At 42.6% G+C, this 27,840-nt stretch overlaps 2 protein-coding genes and 1 long non-coding RNA gene across 3 annotated transcripts; 1 reads left to right on the top strand and 2 right to left on the bottom strand.

Moving 5' to 3' along the window:
• Positions 1 to 1,521: 1,521 nt before the first annotated feature.
• LOC146679567 (phospholipase D1-like) lies at positions 1,522 to 3,502 on the top strand. Its single transcript, XM_085450258.1, has 3 exons — positions 1,522 to 1,744; positions 2,034 to 2,282; positions 2,706 to 3,502. Exons 1-3 carry the CDS (start codon positions 1,523 to 1,525, stop codon positions 2,757 to 2,759), a joined length of 525 nt encoding a protein of 174 aa, XP_085306384.1. The 5' UTR covers position 1,522; the 3' UTR covers positions 2,760 to 3,502.
• A 4,512-nt stretch (positions 3,503 to 8,014) lies between these two features.
• On the bottom strand, positions 8,015 to 27,043 carry LOC146679565 (uncharacterized). The gene is made up of 4 exons (XR_014918534.1): positions 26,966 to 27,043; positions 25,863 to 25,988; positions 25,677 to 25,778; positions 8,015 to 8,133 (listed from the first exon to the last, which is right to left on the bottom strand). It is a non-coding gene; the product is annotated as an uncharacterized LOC146679565 (long non-coding RNA).
• Positions 21,040 to 23,157, bottom strand: LOC146679566 (protein NLRC3-like). The gene is made up of 2 exons (XM_085450255.1): positions 22,977 to 23,157; positions 21,040 to 22,844 (listed from the first exon to the last, which is right to left on the bottom strand). Exons 1-2 carry the CDS (start codon positions 23,011 to 23,013, stop codon positions 21,040 to 21,042), a joined length of 1,842 nt encoding a protein of 613 aa, XP_085306381.1. The 5' UTR covers positions 23,014 to 23,157.
• Positions 27,044 to 27,840: the final 797 nt, after the last annotated feature.

The raw sequence follows: 27,840 nt of genomic DNA, 5'->3' as shown, positions 1-27,840 counted from the left end.
TATTGAGCTGCACATACGTTACGACCTGCTTAAGTTCGAGGTCACAGCGTCTGTAGAGCAGCTGGAACATAATGAAGTCTACAAGGTTAAAGTTTTCTCTTCAGTTATTGTTCTTTCTGCTGCTTGGTTTGATGGATCTGAGAGCTTTTGTTTTTATTATTGTTATTATAATTATCATTAATATTTTACTCTCTAGAAGCTTTAAAATAGTGTTTGTGTTTGAAAACATTGATTTAAGAATTGAACAGAAACATCTGTCCTTCTGAAAATCGCCCAAAGGCACGGAGACAAAGTCAAAGGATGCAACCTGTAACTTTCTCTTCCTTCATGTCAGGACCATCATCCATGATTTATATAAAATGCATATAGCAACAGTAGCACTTTAGTTTGGACTTTATGATTTCTGTAACTGGAAAATATTATTTTGTTTAAAGACAGAAGTGACCGCATAGTTGCAACATCAAAGGGAAATATTAATTAATTAGCATCAAGTATATTTGTTGCTTAAGCGTTTGCACTATAACTTAAGTAGGATTATAACTTTTAAGGAAGGAAAGATTTCAGATATTTAGTTCACTGTTTCAGTTATTTTATATGAAATTAAAACATTTACGTTGGTCAAATATGATGCTCTAAATCCAATAAAAGTTTGAAAATAAATGATGTATTTTTAAATGCTGCAACAAATGTTCACAAAAAGTAACTATAATTAAAACCAGTTAAACAAAATCAAATGTTTGAATCATGCTTAACCAAATGCCAGGCTGGAGAGCTGAACCTAAAGTATACGTAGAAAGATTTCAACATCTGAGCAGTTTTTAATGTTTTTATCACATATAAATGTCACAGCAGTGGGTCCTGGCCCAATGCTTTGTGTTTTTGGTTTTCTTTGACTCTTGTTTTTCTTGGTTTTTGTTCTTCTTATTTATCAGGCTCTCAGTAATCTTAGTTCTCCCTCCCTCAGTGTTCATTTCAGCCTGTGTTTAGTTTCTGTTCCCGTGTCCCACGTTTCATCGTTTCATGTCGAGTCAGCCCTGTCTCTCTGTTTCCTGTGTCTCCCCAGTCAGCCCCGCCTCCTTCGGGCACTCATGTGTGATACAGAGTAATAAACCTGACTACATTTGCTACACTCTCTTTATTACCTGTTACTTTAAAATTCATACACTAATTATGTCTGCCCATCTCTCTAATGTGAAGGTCAAAGGTCAACATCCTAGTGACATAAGAATAATCCCAAAGGGGCAAAGGCAGCGGTTAATTTAGCACATTTAGCATTAAGGGTACAGCAAGGATATACTTTTACTTATTGTGGCAGGGGTGTGGTCTCTGGCCTGCTGCAGTGGAGGCTGGTGGCGGGACGTTGGACGGCACAGGTGAGGGTGATGGAGCTCATGACTCTCCCCTTTATAGTGACGGAGGAGACTGGCGTGGGGGAAGCGTGTAGTGGAGGAAGCCGAGGAGAGAGCTGGTTTCTGGCTACAAAGACGGCGTCAAACCAGAAAAGATTGCTCGTGGTCAAATAATGTGTCAATCACCTGTGAATCAAACTGTGTGTGGCTCAGTTCATGTCACAGTGTTGTTTAGTATATCTTCACTTGTCTCACTCTCCTTCTGTTCTGTCCATCAGGACGATCCTCAGCGCTTACACAGATCCTCCATCGATGTTTTGCATCCAATCAGTGATCAGTTCTACGAGGAGGCCTGGATGTTCACCAGCGCTCGCTACACCTCCATCTACCAGAAGGTGAGTGTACTCCTTTGTACTCAGATTAACATTTTACTTCTTAAAATACATTTTCATATATGAGCTTTCTATTATTTCATGGCCATTTAATCAATATTAAAATTACAAGCATATCAACAAAGGTGAAGCTGGTTTTTTCCACTTGCTGTCACACAGTCATGGAGGAATACAATAAATACATAATCAGTCATAGATCCTGAACAATGACATTAAAAGAAAGTCTGTGGCTCTAAAGACTAAACAGTATAAAGACATGCTCCAAGCTGCTGTTTCTCTCCTACTCCTCTAGGTTTTCCACTGTCGGCCATCCAGCGATGCTGGAGGGCTACCTGGCCAATGCTGGCCTACACAAAGAGGTCCCGGCTCGGAGGAGCTGAAGAAGATCCTTGCCTTCCTCGTCAGTTTCCTCTTCAGTTCCTATCCCAACAAAACCTTCTTGCACCTATTAGCTCCAAAGAGGCTATGGTGCCCGTGGAGGTCTGGACCTGAGGCCTGTGCTCATCACGTGGATAGAAAACACTCTGACACCATTTTGGAGGTCTGATGGGACTCTGACCAAAACACAGATGAAATAAAACTTGTGGCTGGAGCTTTTAAAATAACTTTTTCACCTCATAGATTAATGCTCATGATTGCATGTTATACAGACAGCATCTCCCCAAGGTGAAACTCTCAGGAGACATTTACTCTTAAACTGTAATCTGGTTGAGACTACTTGAGGAGATCTTAGTAGCGAGTATGTGGATTTAGTCTCTTCACCAACAGCAGACAGACCCATGCCAAGAAAGCAGACATGTTCTCAAAGAAAGCCGAGAGCAGAGATTGGAAAAAGCTAAAAAGAAAAAGCTGCAGCTTCAGACGACTATCTGCCTGTAAGGCTGAAAAAGTCCAGTTACGCTCTATTTTGGAAAAGCTCCCAGTTTTGGTAACCTGGACTTTTATTTCCCCTCTTCTGCTACAGATGTTGACTGTGACCTCAGAGGCCAACTGGACCACACAGCTGCAGCAGGAGTGAGGGAGAGGAGTCTTCATCCAGCTTCAAAGAAAACATCCAGGTAAAGTGACGTGGATCAGCGGATAAAGCTGTCTCCACTTTCAAAGGAGATCCTCTGAGAGAGAGACTCTCTGAGCCATTTTAGCCTCAAATTATAGGACTTTATAGTACAGCAACACTTTTAAAGGACAAAAATAACATAAACTGTGACTGTAATACAAACAAAGTATTGCATGTGTTTTTAAAAGTGTTCCTCCGATGGGCAGGATATCACTATTAGACTGTCCCACCAGCCAACTTCAACAAGAGACCACAGCAGCATTGAGTGATCAGCACAGATGTTCCTCTAACACTCAGCATCTGATCCCTGTTGGTCTGTGTGCTTCTGCTTTTGCTCAGTTAGAAACCCTGCAGCAACCCGACCCAAAACTGTGTCTTCTTGTTGGCCTCAACGTTGAAGTGTCAAACGTCCAACATCTGGAAAGGAAACCACGCCAGTGTACTGTGATGTTTCACCAACATGTGGCAGACGCTGGTCCTGCCTTTCATGCTGACATCAGCAGAGAGCCCCGCCTACCTCAGAGCCTCCCCTGTCATGTATTGATCAGGATGATTATGAAGATGAGCGAGTGCAAATAAGACTGTAAAAGTCCACGAGCAGAATGTTTGGATGCTTTCTAATGATTCATGAATATCATGAGAGTGTTTGTGTGTTTTGTCTTTTCTTTGCTGACGTTTGTTACTAACAAAGACAATTTACGCTCTGTGTGTGTTTTCATCCTTACCAGCCGCACTCTAACTGCAATGAAGGAAACAAACTGTAGAAATGGTCGACTCAGTGACTTCATAAAATATTGAAGTGGTTCAGGTAGAGCCAGTTTTTAAATGACCATGAACACTGAGCGTATTGTATCTGTACAGCATGTTTTTCTATTAGACAGATTTGTAACAGAGGCCTTGCTCTCAGTAAGTTTGAAATCCTTTTCTGATTTCTTTTGTAATCTCTGATCTTTGTGTATCCTGCTCAGTTTGCATGCTGCCTGTAGGAGTTTCTGTCTTTGTATTTGAAGAGAATTCATTGAATATACTCAGCTGCTTCCCTTTGGTGCCTCACACATCACTGAAGTTTTTCAGTGTCCAGTTATTTGTTTTTAATAGCTGTTTGAATTCTCTGTATGTTTGACCCTGTAGACTGTTTAATGGACTGCTCGTCTTCCTGTTTGTAACCACTGCCTGTTTAAGACTAAAGATTTGGATTTTTGACTTTAACACAGCCTCTGCGTGTCGTCCCTTTGTGTCCTCGTCCTCTGTGAATGTGTCACAGATGTTTCCATGATAATAACACAGCTTTCCCACAGTGGCTTGCAGCAGCATTTATTCACAGCACATTTGAGAAAGGTTCAGATTAACTCGATGAGTTTATATTCAGAATGATTCTGACAGTGGGCCACTGTGAATTGTGATCTTTCATCAGGTCAATGTTTAAGTTCAGTATTTCAAAGCAGGAGCTATGAACAGTCATCATGTTGGCATTAGAATTATTATTATTAATCATTATTAATAATGTCGTTACTCATGTATAACTTTGATTAGTATACATGAATTTTATCAATAGTAAAAATAATGAATAATTCATGTATAACTTTCATTGTGTTTTGTATATTAATTATATTTAAATAGAGATGTTGACCCTGTCTCTACAGTAGCATCAGTGTAACATACATTATTGGTCCAAGCTGTCATAAATGGGGAGCCTGATCCTTTATTATGAAAACATGACGAGTATTTTTCTTGTCAGTTGGGAAGAAGTTGGTCTTTTTTTCCTTCTTTTTGCTCAGTTTGTCTTTTCTTTTCTTCTCATACAGAGAAGATAAAAGATAATAATGAACAACCTGGTTATTCAAATAGCATCATCCAAAACAGCTCCTCAGAATAAGCTGCACTTACACTCTGCTTTTAGTTTCACTTTTGCAAAAGCACGCTCTGCAAACCTGCAGTTTCCTGTCCACACTTTGCACAGAGTGTCCTCAGAATCAACAGAATCAGCCCATACACACTTAAGATTATAACAAGCATTCAAAAGCATTTAAGATCATAGATTCAACTCAACAGTTTAAAGTGGTTATAACTGCACCTGTAGTAAAGGCTAATTGGGTACCAAAATGTTTAAACATCTGAATGCAATATCAATGCTGTAGATTATATTATTAATGCAATGGTAATGATGATGATTATTAACAGTAGCAACAAAATAATTTCCCTGATCTCCACATTATATAGGTTATAGTATGTTATATATAAACGTAGCTGAAGCAGTTTCATTTGTAGCTTCACGCTGCACTTCACATGTTTGTCCAGCAGATGGCAGCACAGAGGCCTGTGTTGGAAAGCTTTGAGTAATGAAGCGTTTTCAATCCAAGCTTCAGAAAGCTTCATGTGGTCATCAAGGAAGCAACCAGGAAATATCTGCTGTGTGTAAAAACAGCAACACAAGAATCCAGGATGAAGACAAGAAACTCAAAGCTCACAAAACAGGTGGAGCTAATTTTGTGACGTGTTTCTGTAAAAACACCACAGAAGTGAATCATCAAAGTTTCCATGTGAGCTGATGATGCTGCTGCAGAGTTTCTGTGAACCTCCTGTGACCCCGCCTCCTCATACAGAGACATCTGATTGCTCTTCAAACTGCATCACGTGGACACATGTGATTGTGTGTTGTAGTATTGATCCCAATGCTGGTATCAGTCCTGGATCAATAACACTGGATGGATGCGTTCAGCATGGAGCCCTGAGCTGTGTTACAGACAAACATGGAAACTGACAGGTCTGTGTCATTCACAGTCTGTAACACTTCTAAACAACAGAGGCTGACCCAAGTGCCTCAGAGCCAGGCACGCTCACATCACAGCTCTCTAAATAAGCCAGTTTCAAAATAAGAGCTGAAAGCTGTGTTTGCTTGTGTTAGCTTATTATTGTGGAGACTAACATTCAGTGATCATGTGTTCAGACTCATAATGATTACTCTCAGAAATCCTGATCTTTGTATTTACTGTGTGTTGGATCAATAACTGAGATTCATGGTATCACACAGCTGTGCTGCTGCTGATGTCAGCACATCTGGAACAATACGAGGTATCTGCTACCAGACTGAGCAGGACGTGAGACCTGTGGACTGTTTAAAGCTGTCCCTCCACAGCTCACTCAGACCTGATCCACACCTCAGTGATATTCTCTGACTTCCTCAGTAGAGACAGAAACCATTCAGATCTGGGACCATCAGCTGACTGATGATGTCACACAGACTGTGTTTTTCAGGAACAGTGATTCTGATGTGAGCCTGCTAGCTGACAGCAGACCTGATGAAAGCACATGTTCACATCTGTGAGGACAGACTGGACTCTTTGACTGCACCTTGGTTCTCCTCAGAGGTCTGTACAGGAGCATGTCCACCCCCACTGAAGATCTCAGTCACTGTGAAACATAGAAAGCTGCTTGTGTGGCCTCTGCCTCACATGTAGATACAGCTACAGGTTTCTCTGTCAGTCAGACTGAAACAGTGTCCTGATGCTGCATCATTCAGCTCTGTGCCCCAGTCAGCATCACTGGGAGCTACCAGTGTTTCTGCCCTTTTCCTGTAACACTACACTCAGCACAGGCTCAGCTGGTATCCAGTGTTGGACTTTGGCTTCAGCTGCTGTGATAGATCCTCTAACATAGATCAGCTCTGCTACATGTTGTTAGATAAGTGCAGCTGCTGTCATGTCCTGATGTTTCTCTGGCTCAGCAGCTTCTCCATCAGAGGTTCACATGGAGCTGATCCAGTATCTCCAGTAACTGTGTTCTGTGCCTCACTGGTTCATCCTTCTGTCTGTGTGACGTCAGTCAGATGTTGAAGTTAAACTCTGTAATCTTCACTGTGTCACAGAGTTCAGTGAGTCCCGTTATTCACAGTATCAATCAGATCATCAGAGAACAGCTGATCAGCAATCAGTGGTGCCAACAGCGCCTCCTGTGGTGAGAGGATGCAATAATGCAATGTAGCATTTTTCCACTCAACACTTGCAGTCATGGAAACTGTCTGTTGGATCTGTGTGACGTTGCTTTCTTGGTCAGAGTTCCTCACAAATGTCCAGATGATTCTTCTAATGAGGCGTCGACCATGTTTGCAGCTCTTTGGAAGAAAACGTCGCCCTTTGCCATCCTTACTTTTCTTTGACTTCTTCAAATGCAGCTGAACTCCAGCTGGTATTTTCTTGGACTTTGCAGCTGTTTCTGGTCATCAGTTCATTCCTGCAAACCTCTGAAGCTGAACAACAATGATGCTGCATTGCTGGCTGATCCCAAAAGGTTGATTCTGTTCATCTGGACGTTTTCAGAAACGTTTGCTCACTGATCAGGTGACTTCTTCAGTCTCAGCTGACTGCAGCTTTACAAGCTTACAAACAGCACATTTGCACAATGACTGAAAGCAGCAGCACCTGATATATATGATACTAATATAATACATATACATATATAATCCATACTAATGATGAAGGAACTGAGCTCACAGTCCATTGTTCATTCAGTGAACTACTCAGTTTATTTTGGGCCTCAGAAATGCTCACTCTGTTTGTACATCACTGTCAGCAATAGACTCATTCTGCTGTGTGGACAGGAACACATGTGACATCACTTCCTGTTTGTTTGTGACTGAAGAGGAAGAAGTTTACAAGGAATCATTTAGAAGAGTTTCAAACATCAACTGATTGAATCCATGAATCTGAAAACGTGTTTGTGAGTGAAAGAGACAGACATGTACAGACTGAACTATCTGTTCAACAGTCAGAGTGTTTCTGTAACAGGAGACACTCTTTACACTCCACTCAGCACAGGGACACTGAGGCACCAGGAGACCAGGGACTGAACCCAGGATAAAGAGTTTGAGTGAATGTGGTGTTGAAGGTGTGGAGGTGGATCAGAGTGTCAGAGGAGACTCTGTAGAAGGACAGAGTGCCAGCAGGACAGTCCACATACACTGCTGCTCTGTTAGAGACAGAGGAGGAGGAGGAGGAGGTGGGTGTTAGTCTGTTATTATGCCAGACATAACGAGGACCATCATCAGAGCAGCTCAGACTCCAGGACTGATCATTGCATCCAAACAAACAGTCATAACTGTCTCCTTTCCTTCTGATTCTTCTGTAACTCACTGATATATAAACGTCTCCTCTCCACTCGACCTCCCAGTAACAGCGACCAGTCAGACCATTTCTACACAGCAGCTGAGGAACATCAAATCTGTCTGGATGATCAGGATATGACTGAACCTCCTCCACACGTGTCACCTTCCTGTTGTTGTCAGACAGTTGGAGCTTTGTGTTCACTGTGTTTGTGTCGATTGTGAGTTGACAGGAATCTGATGGAGAGAACAAACACAATCCAGCTGCAGTTATTGATCCATCATCTGTTCATTGATTGACACTTTGATGATGACTCCTGACATGATGAAGATGGTTGAATGTGTGCTGCTTTGTTTTCATGAATCCCATTAAAAACACACTTACACTTCCTCAGACCTGGTCTCAACCATCGGACTCCAGCAGGCTCCACTCTGAAAGGAGGAGGGGGGTCAGAGCAGCACAGTCAGCATGCACACATGGACATTACATGGCTCTCACACACACACTGTTACACACTGAGCTCAAAGCTCGGCTCCACTGTTTTATTCAAAGAAATCTACATTTATTTATCAGCACATTTAAAAACAGCTTGAGCCAAAGTGCTGCACAGAGTAGAGAGAAAATAGGAAACATACACAGTAATGACTATAAAGACTGGTCAGGATTGAAAGCTACAGAGTACAAATGTGTTTCCAACCGGCTTTTAAAAATGTCCAGTGTTGGTGACGACCTGATGTGAAGGGCGACTGTTCCAGAGTTTGGCTGCAGCCATCGATAAAGCTCACCTCTGTTTTTACGTCTAGTTCTGGTCAGAAGCTGCTTATCTGCAGACCTGAGGGCTCCACTTGGATTCTTTTGTTAAAGAGAGATAAGATGGAGCCAATCCATTCACAGATTTAAAGACAACCAGATCTGGAAGTGGATTCTACCACGTACTGGTAACCAGTGGAAAAAGCTGGTGATGGGTCGTCTAGCACAGACCCACCGCTGGAACCAGACAATTGATGAGGGAGAGAACTGTGACAGCGCCGTTCCTTCACTTGACCTCAGTCGCTCTCGTCTGCTCCCTCGTAACACTGCTCTTTATTGAGCTTACATGAATATGCACAAGTCCATTATGACGTCTTACACAGGTATGAACAAAGAGTACCAGTCTGTGCATAGTGTGTGTGTGTGTGTGTGTGTGTGTGTGTGTGTGTGTGTGTGTGTGTGTGTGTGTGTGTGTGTGTTCCAGATGTGACCCTGTGACCCCAAAGCTGGTGCTAAGAGTCCAGCGGTCCCCCTAACAAAGGGCTCTTATACTTAACCAGACACAGAGCAGGTGTCCTCCTACACCAGGGGTCTCAAACTCGTGGCCCGCGGGACAATTGCGGCCCGCAGGACGATAGTTTTTGGCCCCACCTTAATATGAAAATGTAATGTTAGTTTGATAATGTATGACACTTTACAGTGTTGTGGGCGGAGCTGAATTAACCCACCAATCAGGGTGGGATATGGATCTCAGGGGACACCAGCCGGGCTTGATGCAAGCAGGGAAACATTTCTCAATGAGTCAAAGTTCCAGCAGCGTTGCCCTGGAGTGTTTCTTTCTTTCCTGTGCCTGGCTGGCTTCCTCCTTTCTATTGGGCAAACGCCGACATTCGCCCCAGCGCGCTGCGTTCACAATACTTCAAAAAAAGTTGTTTTTTTAAGTTGCTGCCCAGCGGGACATTATACGTATATAGATTTATACACACGTCAGTGGGATTTAAAGTTATTTTTCCACAGAGAGAGATCTCATATTAACTCTCACAGTGATGCGTAGGCGGCGGATAAAAGAAAAGTCATGAACTCAATGCAGCCCAATTTAGTCTGCAGTCACATAGCGACACCTGTTCATCGGCAACAACAGTCCCCGGTAACCCGGACTAATTATAGGGTCGCACCGTAATTTGTGGCTCCATGTTTTTATTTGCATCACTGCGTTTGCATTGCAGCAAACATGAACATTACATATATTTCAATATAATGTAAAAGCAGTCAAAACAACTAACATCAGAAACAGCTGATGTTATTTGTTATATGTCACGGTGTCATTTCCGCTTCTTTCTCCTGTAACAACAGCCCGGCGCCGTGAGCAGTCGCCTTTTTTGCGCTCGCTATCCCTGCACTTTCTACCATCTGCAAACGCCACGGTGTTCGTGTCGTCATGAAAGACATGAACATCGAGCGTAAAAACAAAGGAGACTGCTACCGGCTTTTTATCTGCCGATCGCCGTGCTACGGTTGCAAGAAAAAGAAGCAGAAATGACGTTCTCTACACGTTGAGACGTTCCCCGTCCGTCGGCTAAACGCTTGATTGAAACTTCAATGCGACAGTGACACCAAGTAGAATTATAAATGTCACATAGCCCCAAACATGTCTTTTTCAAAGCCTGCGGTGAAGAGAAAGGTTGGTGATGAGCACCGACAATTTCAGGAAAAGTGGGAAATGCAATATTTCTTTGTTGAGCACAGGGGCACCCCGACCTGTCTTATTTGCACAGAGAAAGTTGCGCTGCACAAGGAATACAATTTGAAACATCAGTACACAACTAGACATGCTGAGGTGGATGCAAAATACCAGGGAGACGAGAGAGCGAACCGGGTTGCCAGTCTTAAAACAGATCTACTGAGGCAGCAAGATTTCTCCAAGAAAGCAACCAAAGAGAATAATGCAGCAGTCGGAGCCACGTGGTTAGTGAGATGATTGCTAAAGCAGGGAAGCCATTCACAGAAGGTGCATTTGTCTAAAAGTGCATATTGCAGGCTGCAAATATAGTCTGTCCGGGAAAGAAAGGTCAGTTTAGCAACATCAGCCTTTCTGCCAACACCGCAGCAGATCGCATTTCTGACCTGTCAAGTGACATTTATGACCAACTGTGTGAGAAAGCCAAATGTTTCAGTGTATACTCAGTCGCTCTTGATGAGACCACAGACATCACCGACACTGCCCAGCTCCCAATGTATGTCCGTGGTGTTGATGACAGTTTTGAAGTGATGGAGGAGCTGCTCACAGTAATTCCAATGCATGGCCAGACCACCGCTCAGCAGATATTTACAAGCTGTGTGATGCCATTGAGAATGTTGGTTTGCCATGGAAGAGGTTTGTTGGAATAACAACAGATGGAGCGCCATCAATGACAGGGAGGAAAAATGGACTGGTGGCACAAAACAAACTGGAAGAGGAAGGCGTGGAGGAGGCCATTGCTCTGCACTGCATCATCCATCAGCAGGTCCTTTGCAGCAAATGCCTGAAGTTTGACAATGTGTCTATTGTTGTGAAATGCATCAACCAAATCAGATCCAGGGGCTTAAAGCACCGAAGGTTCTGTGCTTTTTTAGAGGAAATGGAGTCAGAATATGGGGATGTGCTCGACTTCACTGAGGTACGTTGGCTCAGCAGGGGAAATGTATTAAAGAGACTTTTTGAGTTGAGAGCAGAAGTGAAGCCTTCATGGAGAAGGATGGAGTTAGTGTTCCTGTGCTAACTGATCCCAAATGGCTCATGGACTCAGCTTTTCTTGTTGATATGACACATGAGCTTAATGTACTGAACAAGACGTTACAAGGTCAGGGGCAACTTGTCAGTGCTGCCTATGACAACGTGAGAGCATTCTCCACAAAACTGGCGCTCTGGAAAGCTCAGCTCTCTCAGACAAACCTTTGCCATTTCCCAGCATGCAAGGCACTCGTGGATGCAGGCACACCATTCAGTGCTGACGAGTATGTTGATGTCATTTTGAGGCTACAGGAGGAATTTGATCACAGATTTGCTGACTTCAAGACACACAGAGCCACCTTTCACATTTTTGCGGACCCCTTCTCCTTTGATGTGCAAGATGCCCCTTCTGTGCTTCAAATGGAGCTCATTGAGCTGCAGTGCAACTCTGAACTCAAAACCACGTTCAGGGAGGTGAGTGGAAAAGCAGACAAGCTTGGACAATCTTTGAGAGAATTGAGCCCTAGTTTCCCTCGGCTTTCCCGAATGTTCAAGTGGACCATGTGCCTTTTCAGAATCAGAATCAGAAAGGGTTTTATTGCCAAATGTTGAGCAGGTTTACAACATTAGGAAATTGCTGCGGTGCTTCAGTGCAAACATACTGTCGTAACGCTTAAATAGACATGAAAATAAAAATAAGAATAAAAATTAAAAGTGCTAATTAGATAGATATATACATGAGTGCGGGTGGTGATCAGTGCAAACATGGAATGATGCAGTGAACACAGCGTAGGGTCATGTGTTAGTGGTGGGAACAGTCATACGTTTATTGTTATTGTTATTGGTTATTGTTCATGTGTCCAACAGCAGAGGGGAAGAAACTGTTCTTATGGCGAGAGGTTCTAGTGCGAATGGACCGGAGCCTCCTGCCTGAGGGGAGCAGGTCAAACAGACTGTGTCCAGGGTGAGAAGGGTCAGCTGAGATCCGAGCTGCACGCCGCAGTGTCCTGGAGGTGTACAGGTCCTGCAGAGATGGGAGTCTGCAGCCAATCACCTTCTCAGCAGAGCGCACAACACGCTGCAGTCTCTGTTTGTCCCTGATAGTGGCTCCAGCGTACCACACGGTGATGGAGGAGGTGAGGATGGACTCGATGATTGCAGTGTAGAATTGCATCATCGTTCGTGTTGGCAGGTTGAATTTCTTCAGCTGCCTCAGGAAGTAAATCCTCTGCTGGGCTTTCTTAATGACGGAGGTGATGGTGGGCTCCCACTTCAGGTCCTGGGTGATGGTGGTACCCAGGAAGCGGAATGAGTCCACAGAGGTGATGGGGGTGTCAGTCAGGATGATGGGGGGGAGTGGGGCTGTGTGCTTCCTGAAGTCCACAATAATCTCCACTGTCTTCTGGGCATTCAGCACCAGGTTGTTGTGGCTGCACCAGGACACCAGATGTTCAACCTCCCTCCTGTAGGCAGACTCATCCCCGTCCGAGATGAGTCCAATAACGGTGGTGTCATCTGCAAACTTGATTAGCTTGACAGACTGGTGGGTGGAGGTGCAGCAGTTGGTGTACAGGGAGAAGAGCAGAGGAGAAAGAACACAGCCCTGAGGGGAGCCGGTGCTGATGGTCCGGGAGTCCGAAACATTCTTTCCCAGCCTCACGTGCTGCTTCCTGTCCGTCAGGAAGTCAGTGATCCACCGGCAGATGGGATCAGGCACATTCATCTGGGAAAGCTTGCCTCGGAGATGGTCTGGAAGGATGGTGTTGAAGGCAGAGCTGAAGTCCACAAACAGGATCCTGGCGTAGGTTCCTGGGGAGTCCAGATGCTGCAGGATGAAGTGTAGGGCCATGTTGATGGCGTCATCTACAGACCTGTTGGCTCTGTATGCAAACTGCAGGGGATCTAGGAGGGGGGCCGTGAGGGTCTTGAGATAGGAGAGAACCAGGCGCTCAAATGACTTCATGACCACAGATGTCAGAGCCACGGGTCTGTAGTCATTTAGTCCAGTGATCCTAGGTTTCTTGGGGACAGGGATTATGGTAGAGGACTTGAAGCAGGCAGGCACATGACATGCCTGCAGTGAGGAGTTGAAAATGCCAGAAAACACTGGGGCCAGCTCGTTTGCACAGTGTCTGAGGGTGGCAGGAGACACACCGTCTGGGCCGGGAGCATTTCGAGCATTCAGACTCTTAAACTGCTTCCTCACATCTGCTTCATGAATATGAAGAGTTGTGGTGGGAGGAGGTGGTGTGAAATCCTCTTTTGTGTGGGGTGAGGAGGGGGGTGTTGAAGTGATTGAAGGTGGTGATGGCTCTATGGAGGGGGGAGAGGTGGGGGAATGAGTGTCCAAAGTGTCTCTATTGTTGGGGCCGTTGGAGGTGTGAAGGCTGCCTGATGGCTCGTCAAAACGGCAGTAAAAGTCGTTGAGGGTGTTGGCCAAGAGCAAGTCGTCAGTGTAGTGGGGGGTTTTAGGCTTGTAGTTTGTGATATTCCTAAAACCTTTCCACACAGAGGCCGAGTCATTCTCTGAGATCTGCTGCTGCATCTTCTCAGAGTGCTGATGTTTGGCAATGTCCACTTCTTTAGTGAACCTGTACTTGGCCTCTCTGTAGCAGACCCTGTCTCCGCTTCTGAACGCCTTTCTCTTTTCCAGCCACAGCTTTTTGAGTTTAGGAGTAAACCAGGTTTTGTCATTGTTATAACTCACCCTGGTGCGTGATGGCACAATGCTGTCCTCACAGAAGTGGATATAGGAGGTGACAGTGTCCGTAAACTCATCCAAGCTGTTAGAAGCAGCCTTCATTGTGTCCCAGTCTGCAGACTCCAAACACGTGCGAAGCTCCTCCACAGCCTCGTTGCTCCACAGTTTTTTGGTCCTCAGGACAGGTTTGGAGAGCTTCAGCCTCTGTCTGTACGCGGGGATTAGGTGGATCATGACGTGGTCAAAAAGTCCGAGTGAAGCGCGGGGCACCGCACGATAGGCCCCGCTGATCGTGCTTTTTGGTAGCACATAGGCTACTTGTGCGAAAAGCTCTTCTCCACTTTGAACTTCAATAAGTCCAAGTACAGGTCCAGACTTACGGATGATCATCTTCAAGACATACTGAGGGTCGCAACTGCTTCCTCCTTCAGGCCAAATCTGGCTCGGTTATGCGAGAGGAAACGCTGCCAGGTCTCTAGCAGCAAGGAGTAGGCAAGAGAAGCCATGTTCAGAAGAAGAGTTCATTTTCTACAGTGTTCCATTCATGTTCAGAAGAAGGTTATAGAACTGTTAATACAGACATTTCAATCTAAATACAGCAGATATAGAAGACTGAGAAAAACACACAAGTTCACTGACTAAAAATATCTTATTATTGTTTTATTTATGTATTACAGATTGATTTATTTTCTTATTAATTCTTAATTTGTTTATTTATTTTTCATATTTTGTGTTAAAAAATAAAAATAAAGAGATTAGAGAAGATTGGAATTTTTTAACCATGCCTTTCTTGTGGAAAACCTAATGCAGCCCAGCCTCACCCAGACTCTGCCTGCAGCGGCCCCCAGCTAAATTGAGTTTGAGACCCCTGTCCTACACCATAAATCAGTAAGAGAGGGTACGACCTCTCTCATGGCCCCAAGTGGTGTGTGTATGTCAGACCACTCTGGAAGGCACACAGAGTCTTTACAGACTACTAAGGATCAATCCTCTATCATTATGCAATCGATTATACAACTCTAAGCATATATGAGTAAATATTTCTAAGCATAAATGACAATCAACAATATAAACCTTACAGCTGGTTTTAATAACAGAATTTATTTGTTTCTCAAATGAGAAAGAGCTATCGAGAAACACTCCTAAATCTTTAGTTCTGAACTTTTCCAGTGGGCCACGGTCAACATTATCTGCTAATGCTAAATAGGCTGCCGTTATTAACTAATGCTAATTTGATGTGAATTAGCATTATGCACTAATGCTAACACTTTTTAACAATGTGAGTAGCTAATGCTAACACTATTTCCCTTAACCTTATAACAATGTGAACGACTAATGCTAACACTCTTTTTCCTAGCATTACAACATCTGAGCTTCTATTGCTAAGTAGGCTGCCATTAGCACCTACGTCTAATTTAAGGCAAATACGCATTAGAACCTAATGCTCATATCGTTTTCCTTTGCTTTATAGCAATGTGAGCAGCTACTGCTAAAAAGCATTAGCTAATAACAGCAGTCTAATTTAATGCAAGTTAGCATCATTTGCATTATAACGATGTGAGGAGTTAATGCTAAGTATGCTGCCATTAGTGGCTAATTCTAATTAGGGGTGAATAATTATTACAAGCTAATGCTAATATCGTTTTCTCTTCCCTTTTAACAATGTGAGCAGCTAGTGCTAGGTAGGCTGAAGCTAGCAGCTAATGCTAAAGCTAAAGATAATTTGATGTGAATTAGCATTACATTAGTGCGGAGTTAATGCTAACTAGACTGCCATTAGCAGGTAATGCTAATTTTAGGTGAATAGGAATTGGCAGCTGATGCTAATACCATATTTTCTTGCTTTAACCCTTTAAAACTGGTCAGAGTGGGCACACTCCGTTTTGCGTAACTATTTTTAAATCCCGGTAGCACTGTAACCACGTGAGCTAGCGCAATAATTTTTTTTGCATATGAAACCTGAGGAGTTGTACTTACATCTTATGCCATCAGCTTGTCCTAGGTTACAGTTTCCTTCCACATATGCTTAGGACTCATATTGTACTGCTGGAAATAGTTTATTTTGATGCATATGCTGTTATTTTGCAAATTTGCAGTATAATATTTATTTTCGTTTTTCCTGCAGTATGTAAAAATTGGTGTATTTCAAAAATAAAACTATGAAGGCACTCAAAATAAATTTCCTGTGGTGGGAAACTATTTTGTGCAACCTTTTTGTATTTACAGTTTTGAGGGATAAGCCTCTTAAATTTCTCTAACTAGAAATATATGTTAAAAAAAAAAAACGAATTTCAATTTTTTTGTAGTTTATTGCACTTTTTTTGCAATTTATGTAATTACTATGCACTTAATACATACATATTATTAAAATTTAGGCTGTAATGGTTGTATTGATGTATAGCAACTTGAAATGCTCCCAAAAATGGCTCTACAGCATGTAAAAAATATAATATAAGCTCTGGCAGACTTGGTTCTATGGTAGGTCTTAAAGGGTTAAATCAATATCAGTAGCTAATCCAATTGTTCAGTCTGACGTCAGGTGAAGTCATTTTTATGCATTTAAGAGCTGCGTTGAATTCAACATTACAAACTGAACATTAGAACTATCCTCTTCTCCAGGATTTTCCTGATTTAACATTTCAATATGATTCATTTTTGTTCTCTACACCTGCCGTCATCACTTCAATTATTCCCACTGTGGATTTGATCATATTGTTTGCCCAGCATCTCTACATTTTCCCATCCATACTACCTGGAGCTCATTAACACTATTAATACTGGAAACTGCTGTTGAAGCCTGATGGTGACACTTTCTGGTGAAGAAGTGAATTGCAGTAACAGGACTGGCTGGCTTATGATACACTGGATATTTCCAGCGCTTTGTTTTCTCTGCTCACAGACAACACAGATACACGCATGTATATACAGCCCACGTCCAGCTCTGCATGCACTCCTTCTGCTGCATTTCTATAGAGAATAAACAACGTAACACAATCATTCTCCATTGTTTTCAACTCAACCAGCTGCATTTAATGAAGGAGTTTGAATTTACTTTACAACAGCTGCTGTTGTTTCCTGTCTGCATTCATGTTCTTAACTGTACTCCACACATTCTGAACTGGTGTAGTTCTTCCTAAAGTACTGCAGTATTCCTGCCAGTACATCCTCTTAGTTTTCCTAACTGTTTCCTCTGATGCTCATTGCTATTCTTTCCTCAATGCAAATTCATGCTAAGCTCCTTCATATCCATCCCTGTTTCTAAACCTGTAATAATTCCTTTAATGTGTCTTTGGCCTAATTATGAGTCTGTCCACATGTTTGTAGTTCCCCACTTGCTTTGGTTTCTTAGCTCTGATTCTCTCAAATGTATCCTTGAAATCATTTACTGGCATCTCTCCCTCTCACTCCCACTATCCCCAGAACACCAGAGTATTCATCTCCTGGCCTCTTTACATTTTCTCCAATCATCCCTGTTTCTAGAGTCTCGCCCCATCTGCAGGCAGTCCAAGAGAAACTGCCTCTGCCATTTTCTTCTTCTTAATCTTTGATTTTTCTCTTCACTTTCTCCATTGGGTTTTCTTAGACGCACTTTCCAGAAAGCAGCAACATTTTTTGTGCCCCATTTTTCAAATTGTGCATCTTACTTCAGCTTAATGTGTTTCCTGTTTTGTTTTTACACAGGTCATGTAAAAGAAATCCTACCAGAGGCTCGACAAAGCTGAACTGAAAGACAGCACGGGCAATATATTTAAATGTTCATTTGCTATTTATCTAGGGATTGAGAGTAACGCAATTTCTATTCTCTGTATGTCCTGTACATGTGGCAGAATCGACAAATAAAGTTGACTTTGACTTTGATACTTTGATAAATCAGAGCAGCACAGAACTTAAGCACACATATATAAGGTGATTTAACAAATCATGTCTGTTGTAAATGAGTAAGCCATTTATCGACCTGACTCAGGTTTTAAAATTATCATCAGAAAAGACTGAATCCTGACCTGAGAATCCCAAGTGTACACTTTGGACTCTCCACTGCAGAAAACAGAAGCTTCAGTCCTGAATCCTGCAGGTTGTTGTTACCCAGGTCCAGCTCTGTCAGACGGGAGGTCCGGGAGCTCAGGACTGAGGACAGAGCTTCACAGCTTCTGTCTGACAGGTTACAGCCACTCAGTCTGAAGAAAGGATGACAAGAAGACATGAAACACTTGTGTTCAAGTATATTCATGGTGCCATGAGGAGCTACTACATTTACAATATTTCAACACTGTTTCAGGACATGCTGGAATCCTTATTGTCTCATGTTACAAAAGACAAATGTGGCAGTTTACTGTGACTTGCATGGATTCATTAAAAAAAAAAAACCATAGACACAATGTTAATTTTTTCCAAATGAAATTGATTAAATGATGTTAATTGATGAAAAAAAAATCGATATCGCTTGATCTGACCTCAGCGTTTCCAGTTTGCAGTATTGACTCTTTATCCCAGCAGACAGAAGCTTCAGTCCTGAGTCCTGCAGGTTGTTGTTACCCAGGTCCAGCTCTGTCAGACGGGAGGACTGGGAGCTCAGGACTGAGGCCAGAGCTTCACAGCTTCTGTCTGACAGGTTACAGCCACTCAGTCTGAAATCAAGCGGGAAGGGAGACAAGATCAACCAAACAAATCAGAGCTTTATTGCTTTTTTGTTGTTTTTAAGCAGAAATCAGTGAGGTGCTGCTAGATTCTGTTCCTTTGGTTTATTACCCAACAACACACACATACACTAATATTTGTGACTTTTGTAATAGTAGCATTTACAATGCAAAGCAACAGCGATCACAGATTGAAGGGGCCTTAATAAAACTACAATGCAGTGATTTTTAAGATGACCTGTTCTTCCAATTTCCAACAACAGATTTCTACAACCTTACAGTTAAAAATAATTCTTTATCTCATACTGAATCTTGGTGCACCTCCCCCCAGTTTATTAAAATGGAGAGGTACTGAAGTTGCTGTAAGTGATGTGTGATGCCACTGATTTCCTTTCTGATCCAATACAAAGTAAAATTCAGGCTGGTATCTGCGATACTGATGAAAACTATTCCTTCAGAATCAATACAAGACATAAGAAAATATGTTTTGTATAACATAAAAAGCCTGAATTTTAAAATATTCAGTTAATAATCAAAAACAGATGTGACTGAAAATAATAAAACTGAGAAACATTTTATGGCCATTGCAACAGGCCATTCCATCCTTTTACAACCATTGCAAGAGCTTGGGTGGCATAGCCGGCAATACGTTGGATAGTAATAAGTAGGGCTGGGCCATATTATACCGTTCACGGTAATACCGGTATAATGTTAGGCAACGATAGGAAAATGAAATATCGCAATAGAATGAATAAAACGCGCATGCGCAGTGCCTTTGTTTTCATACGCACATGGCCGATTGTTGAGTGAAACAGATGAACCAGAATTGGTTTGTAAAAATGGTGCAACTTCAGTGATGTGGAACTGGTTTGGTGTTTGTCTGTCAGATACACGAAAAAGCACATTTTTTTGCAGAACATGCAAGCGGCCGTCGTTATTGTCGTATTTGTCGGACTAAGATGCTCTTAAATCTGGGAGTAATCTGGGTCCTAAACTCCGTATGGTTCAGGTCAAACGAACACTGCAGCATCACAGAGTTAAAAACTGTCTCAATTCTTTCATCTTTAATAAAACGATCTGCATTGCTGCTTAACCAGGTGAAACTATGAAGTTTAACTTCCAGGCATCCATGAAAACAAAATTTATTACATTTAACAGAGTTAGAAGTTAGCAGGAAGCTAGCGGAAGTTAGCTCGCTATTTTCGCTAGTTACCTAAGCATGATATTGCATGTTCTGACAGAGATTTCTGGAAAAATTCAAACGTACAGCTCTGCTATCACTTCCAACATAAATGAAGTCAGGAAATTAAACAGCAGTGACGTTTGTAGGGTTACTGAAGTTGGGCTAGCTGGTATATAATGATGTGCTACCTGATCGCTAGTGACACAGCTATGTTAGTATAACATAAACAGTGAAGCTGGAGGACGAACACTAACACTTTTCCACTTATAAAAGTTAACGTTAAAGTTCCTGATAGTTAAGAGACAAATGCAATTGCATGGCAGGATGCTGTAAACGGACCAAACTTCAGTCAGGAGAACAACTGAGATAATCCATCCACAATACGAGGTTAGTCATTAATATACTGCAACAACATGGGAATAGAGCAGAATTCATTCATTAATAAATCAATGCTACAGAAGTAGAGGAAGCAAGAAGAATCAGTTTAATAAAGTTTGATTTATCTGACTGCTTTGTTTCGCTTAATGTGCCTTATAATCCCGTGCACCTTATGGTCCGAAAAATACGTACTGCACACTGAAGTTTAATGTTGCAAAGCACCTCTTTTTAACTTCAGTGGATATTATACATGGTTATGCTCAGGATATGTCAGCCCATTCCTACTGGAAATGCCTTTTGGTTAAACTTTCAGCAAGGAATTTGCATTTGCACTGTTACATTTTTATAAAGCTTTTTAATGCACATAAAAACCAGCTTCTTGTTTAAGTGAAAATAAATGGAAGGTTGTCTTTTTGCGCTAGTAATGTTGTGGAGTTGTATTTTGTCTCGCAACAATTATATCGTCGGTTATATCGTTATCGCAAATTTTGAAATATATATCGTGATAAATATTTTTGGCCATATCGCCCTGCTCTAGTAATAAGTCCGGTGGGTGATGGGCTCCACCAGGGCTGCCCTTTGTCACCAATTCTGTTCATAATTTTATGTTTAAAGGCTGTATCAAAAGTTCATTCAAGTTACAATATTGTGGTCAAAAGTTCTCCTTTTTTCTTTTATACTATACAACTACACTGGCTCATGGTTTTAGGACATGGATCTGTCATGGAAGAAATCTATGACCACTTTTAATCAACATTATAAAAATAAACATGATCACAGATTTACTCACAGAGCCTTGTTGGAGGCTTTGACCACTGGCAGCAGCCTCAGAAGAGCCTCCTCTGAAGCAGAGTATTTCTTCAGGTCAAACACATCCAGATCTTCTTCTGATGACAGTAAGATGAAGACCAGAGCTGACCACTGAGCAGGAGACAGTTCATCTGTGGAGAGACGTCCTGATCTCAGGGACTGTTGGATCTCCTCCACTAGAGAACGATCATTCAGTTCATTCAGACAGTGGATCAGATTGATGCTTTTCTCTGCAGACAGATTCTCACTGAGCTTCTTCTTGATGTACTGGACTGTTTTCTTATTGGTCTGTGAGCTACTTCCTGTCTGTGTCATCAGACCTCGTAGGAGAGTCTGATTGGTCTGCAGTGAAAGACCCAGGAGGAAGCGGAGGAACAAGTCCAGGTGTCCATTTGGACTCTGTAAGGCCTTGTTCACAGCACTCTGGTGGAGAGATTGTAGGTTTGGGTTGCTAATTAACTTAGACAACATCGAGATTCTCTGTTGTTCTTCCAGCAGATTGAGTCCAGAGTTGATGAAGGTCCGATGGACATGAAGAGCAGCCAGAAACTCCTGAACACTCAGATGGATGAAGCAGAACACCTTGTCCTGGTACAGTCCTCTCTCCTCTTTAAAGATCTGTGTGAGCACTCCTGAGTACACTGAGGCTGCTCTGATATCGATGCCACACTCTGTCAGGTCTGATTCATAGAAGATCAGGTTTCCTTTCTGCAGCTGATCAAAAGCCAGTTTTCCCAGAGACTCCATCATCGTCCTGCTCTCTGGACTCCAGTGTGGATCTGTCTCAGCTCCTCCATCATACTTGACCTTCTTCACTTTGGCCTGAACCACCAGGAAGTGGATGTACATCTCAGTCAGGGTCTTGGGCAGCTGTCCTCCCCCTCTGGTTTCCAGCACATCCTCCAGAACTGTAGCAGTGATCCAGCAGAAGACTGGGATGTGGCACATGATGTGGAGGCTTCGAGCTTTCTTGATGTGGGAGATGATCCTGCTGGCCTGCTCCTCATCTCTGAATCTCTTCCTGAAGTACTCCTCCTTCTGTGGGTCAGTGAAGCCTCTGACCTCTGTCACCATGCCAACACAGTCAGGAGGGATCTGATTGGCTGCTGCAGGTCGTGTGGTTATCCAGAGGCGAGCAGAGGGAAGAAGTTTCCCCCTGATGAGGTTTATCAGCAGCACATCCACTGAGGTGGACTTTCTAGGGTCAGTTAGGATTGTAGTTTTGTGGAAGTCCAGAGGAAGTCGACACTCATCCAGACCATCAAAGATGAACACAACCTGGAAGTCTTCAAAGCTGTAGATTCCTGCTTCTTTGGTTTCAGTAAAGAAGTGATGAACAAGTTCCACCAAGCTGAACTTTTCCTCTTTCAGCACATTCAGCTCTCTGAAAGTGAATGGAAATATGAACTGGATGTCCTGGTTGGCTTTGTCTTCAGCCCAGTCCAGGCTGTATTTCTGTGTTAAGACCGTTTTCCCAATGCCAGCCACTCCCTTTGTCAGCACTGTTCTGATTGGTTCATCTCTTCCAGGTGAGGCTTTAAAGATGTCTTCTTGTCTGATGGTTGTTTCTGGTCTGTTTGGTTTCCTGGATGCTGTTTCAATCTGTCTGACCTCATGTTCATCATTGACCTCTGCAGTCCCTCCCTCTGTGATGTAGAGCTCTGTGTAGATCTGATTCAGGAGGGTTGGGTTTCCTGCTTTAGCGATGCCCTCAAACACACACTGGAACTTCTTCTTCAGCTTAGACTTAAGTTTACTATGACAAACAGCAGCTTGAAGTTCTGAATGAGAAGAAAAATAAACACTCAATTTCCAAAAAGAACTACTAATCTTTAAAACATGTTGCTCCATCTTCCATCTCTGGAAAATGTTCATTTATCCAGCAGCTTAAATCTTTAGATAAATCCTCTTACGTCTCTGCAGATGGTCAGCCAGCTCCTCCTGCTTCATTCTCCTCAGGAAGTCCACTGTGATCTTCACAAACGCCTCTCTCCTGCTGCTCCTCTGACTCTCTAAGCATTCTGGGTAATCTGGACTCAGAACCTTCTGGATCTTCTTCAGCTCGTTCTTCACAAAAGTGATGATGTTGTCCTCCAGCAGCTGGAACAGAATATTTATGAATGAGCCAATCAGACTGAAATCATGGAGCCAAACATCAGATCCATGTTGGACACACTGACGATCCACTGGTCTACAAAGAGCAGCATGGAGACGACTGTGAACAGAACAGATGTAACAGTAGTTGTTGTACATGTACAGACCATAAATATGGAGTCCAGCTGTGTTTGATGCTGCTGGGCAGACTGACCACTGGGAACCTCTGAGCTCTGCTGGTCCACTCTGTGGAGGAACCATGAAGGATTAGATCAACACAGGATAAAGATCCAGGAGTTTCTGCTCAAATAACTTCATCTGAATCAAGTCTGTCAAGTTTTAGACTCTCAGATTCTGAAGATATATTTTCTGTTTTCTATGAACTTTCTTTCATCAGTGATGGAAGTGATGATGCTGCAGAAGCTCAGAGGAAACTTTGAGACTTCATCAAACTGATAAATTCACTCACTGGAAGGTAAAACTGTGATGAACCATCAACTAATGCTCTCAGGAGGCCACAGGTCCCTGAATGTAACTGTGCAGTAGATTCATCGAGTGTTTGAAACCTGACCTCTTCCATATGTTTTCATTCTAACACAAGAAGTCCTTTTCTCATTGCTTTGATTTGAGTTTTCATTTGAGTTTTCTGAGTCTCGTATTTGGAGTCGAGTCTAATCAATGATCTGACAGAAGAACATTAAAAAGGATTTAGCAGTGCTGTCAAAATTAACATGTAGGGTTAGGGTTAGGGGTTCATCTGTTATCATGATTAACATGATAAAAACCTTTAACACGACACATCTGGAGAGCAGAACGACTCAACATCCCTGAAATGTTTCTATCAACGCACTTCGGGCAGTTTGTCCGAGTAGAGTTACCTTTGCACACGTGCAGATGTGCAGCACATCTGTTAGTGACGGCAGCTGAACCAATCAGCTCAATATGGAAGATGACAAACACACACTGACCTCTCGATGGAAAGTTTGAGTATTAAAAAAATAACAAGACGGACCAGCCAACCAACATGAAGGATTCTGCACATCGTGACAGAAGGAATTTTCTTTTCACCGAAGCACTTCCAGCTTAAAATATCACAACAATGCAAAGCACTGATGACACAACTGCCAAGTGGACAAACTGCAGACCTGTTAGTGTTGTTAATAACATAGTTTTGGTTCCTCGTGTCAAAGACTTGAAGAAGAGTGACAGAGAGTGTTAGACTGCTGCAGGATCAGTGCCACCTCCACAGACCTGTGAAGAAAATGATTGTTTGACAGATGGGCTCAGATTCAGGATCAGCTGAGGAGTTTGTGGCTGACAGAATCCTGCAGGTACAGAGCAGAGCCCATCATTAGCATGCAGGACTGTCCCTGGGGGGGTCGGCTCATTCAGGAGCTTAATCAATGTTTACATGTTCAATAAACATGTTAAGTGTGTAAATTTGCCCTTTTCTCTCGAGTCTGTTTGCTCATGAAATGAACTTTGATTCGTTTACATTAAAAATGATGTTTAATGGTGATTAATCCAAATTAATCCACAGTAACCCTGTGATGAGTCTGATTAAACATTTTCATTAACAGCAGTAATATAGATTATATATTATTATATATTAGTGCACACTTAGCTTTTAGTATATATGTTTGTTACAAAGTTGTATTTACAGCAGAGAAGCTGAGTTAAAGACTGAAAACTATTCAAAGTCTCTTTGAATTGAAGCGTTTAACATTCTTTGTGTTTATTCTGCATTGACTTCATTATATGGTGTAAACGTCTGTTACAGGCTTAAATATAAAGTTGGAAAAATGTAACTGCAGCTATTGATCAAGTAATTGTGATTAATCAGGATTAATGACAGAAGATTGTGTCATTAATTAGTCATTTTTAATCTACTGACAGCACCAGTGTTCACTCTTGTGCCTCCAACTGTTTTACGCCCTTTCAACACCTTCGTGGTCAAAAGTGTACACGCACAAAATCTACAATAAAATCCTCACGCAGCAATAGGACAGACACACAATCCATTTATCTCTGTGTCTCAAACACACACACGTGTATTCAAAGCCTCGATTTGTTCATATTTCATCTGTTGTGTTTTTATCTTCAGCGTTTTCAGTGTTGCTGCATTTACACCAAAAATGTTTCCATTGATGAATCAGATTGATTTGAATGTGTTTCATCCATACAAATCCCTCCCTGGTGGTCACATGACTCTATAACATAACAGGAGTCATGTGACAAGAGTTTCATGCTGTAAAATGTCAAAATGGTTGAATGTGGTGGAGTAAAAATGTGAGATGTCAGCTACTTTTCTTCAATATGAAATGTTTGCAGGGCCTGACAGGAAGTGGACGGACGCTCTGATCACTTCCTGTTTGCTGAAGTGGGTTTTCAGTTGTTTAGAAACCAAAGGCTTGTTTTAAAAGACAGTTTAAATGGGACTGAGGGAACGACGTGTTTGTAGTTTATATCCAACAACATCAAGCAGTTTAATCAAAGAGTTCATGTTGCTAACAGCTCACCTCTCTGCAGCAGACACAGGCTGGACTTTAAAATGAATGGGACGATCTTTAGACCAGTCACTCTGTAAGGACACAGAGCTGGGTGGAGGTCCAGGCGGGTTCCTGTGAATAATGATGCAGCAGTGATGTGAGTGCTGAGCTGTGACATGGAGAAGAGTCATGGACAGTTAGAGATGGTCATCTCACCTCTGAGCTTTGGTCTGGCTCTCATGTTCCCCACACAGAGTGCTTTTAGAGGGAGGGACTCCCTCCTCTCTGTCCTCACACTGATCCATGCTGCTCAATTCACATCAGCTCACACACACTTTCTACCTGCAGAGGAAACAAATCATTCATGTGCACATCAGCTGAAATCCTCCTTTCATCATGTGTGCTGTCCAAATATCAGCTGCTTCTTTCCTGCTTCATCTCAGTGTCAGCTGGATGCAGTCAGACAGCAGTGTGAGGCAGAGGAAGCTGCCATCAGCTGCTCTGCTATCAGTCCACTAGATGGAGCCTGAAGCACACACGATGCATTCACTGACACACACTGATTCACTGTGACTGGAAGCTTCAGTCAGTCCAACACGTGTGAACAACATTTTAAACATTTCAGCTGATCCAGGATTCAAAGAGGATCAGCAGAGTTAAAGCTTCACACTAATTCTTCCTGCTGAGTTTGCAGAGAACTGCACACACACTGATTCACTGCTAATGAGAAGCTTCTTCCATCCAGTAATTCATCATCCATCAGCTCTGCTGCTGCTCTCAGTCCTGGACTCTGATCACAAACTAAAAGCAGCTTTTTAACTCGTGTCTGTAAGAACTCTTAGTGTTAGCTTAGTGTTAGCTTAGTGTTAGCTTAGTGTTAGCTTAGTGTTAGCATGCTGTGTGCTAGCTTAGCGTCAGAGCTCTGCAGGTGTCTCGTGTGTAAATATTAATCACAGTGACAGTAAAGGAGGTAAAGGGCTGTGACGTCATCACGTACGCTGCGTCCTCTGTGGGCTCTGAGTGAACTCAAAGTACAAACTACAAGTACACAAACACGAACGTAGCTCAGAGTGGCGGACACACTCGGCCTCGTTGGTCCAGCTGTGAGTCCGTTACCGTGAACTATGGAGCGGCAGATTTGTGCTGAACTAAGCTGCACACAGCTGATGTTAGCCAGGAAACATTACACACTGACTTTAATGGAGAGACCGGAAATACAAACACACACAGTTTGTTGTGTGAAGAAATCAAACACGAGCTGAACAAACAGTAAAGTTCCTAAAGACAAACTGTTAAAGGAGGAAACAAAGCAAACTTACAGTTTCTTCACACACCAACAACAAGCTCCACTGCACGAAGTTCAGGAAGTGACAGTAAACTTTGAGCAGGAAGGAAACACCCAAAGAGACGTTTGAGGACAATCAGGAGCATTGGAACACTGTGCTGCGTTCAGTTGCACCTCGGAAACTCCAAACCTCTGGCAGGCTGTGATTTATTTCTGCTGGTTTTCCTGTTTGAAGCACAAACATCCGTCATCACTTTGTTGTTGTTCTTCCTGCAGCGTTTAAATATTTCAGCACTGAACTGATGTTTCTTCAAAGCTCATTTCAACCTGTTGAAGTCATGAATGAAAGTGCAGACTGAGAGTGGATCACATGATGTTTGAGGTGTGTCATGTGACATGTTCAGTATTGTCACACATGTCTAGATTGTCCCTGATATCATAACTGCTCAAACACTGATGATTATATTTGAAGAATTATTCCTGATGGCAGCAAAGTTTGAATGGAGCTCTCTGTCTGTGCTGATTTGTCGCCCTCTGGAGGTCAAAGCACAAACTGCATGATGTCACTGTAACCACCACAGAGACAGGAAGTGTTTTTATGACTGAAACACTGAAATGATGCTAACGGCTGTCGTTAGGCTCACTGACAGCAGTGCTGATGTGTTCATGTCAAACACTGGCTCAGGTCAGACTCCTTCATCCTTCTCCAGCGTGAGGCCGCCCTCAGACCCACAGGAGCTCTGACCTTTGACCTCCTGACCCTAACCATTTTAGTCTTGTTGCATCTTTAAATGCAAATCCATCCAAACTGTAGCCGAGCAAAAGAAGCTGGAAGTTGTTCTATGAATGATGTTGTCGAAGGAGCTTGGAAAGAAAAGCGTCTGGACTTCTTTAAGTTGCTTGAAGAGG

The sequence above is a fragment of the Copadichromis virginalis genome, unplaced genomic scaffold (assembly GCF_057382275.1).
Source record: "Copadichromis virginalis isolate Kocher_CV1m ecotype Utaka unplaced genomic scaffold, C_Virginalis_male_GT1.1 unmapped_scaffold_1, whole genome shotgun sequence".
In the NCBI taxonomy this organism is placed as follows: domain Eukaryota; kingdom Metazoa; phylum Chordata; class Actinopteri; order Cichliformes; family Cichlidae; genus Copadichromis; species Copadichromis virginalis.
Note: the sequence above shows the minus strand (reverse complement) of the source record. Positions and strands in the feature narration are given on the sequence as shown.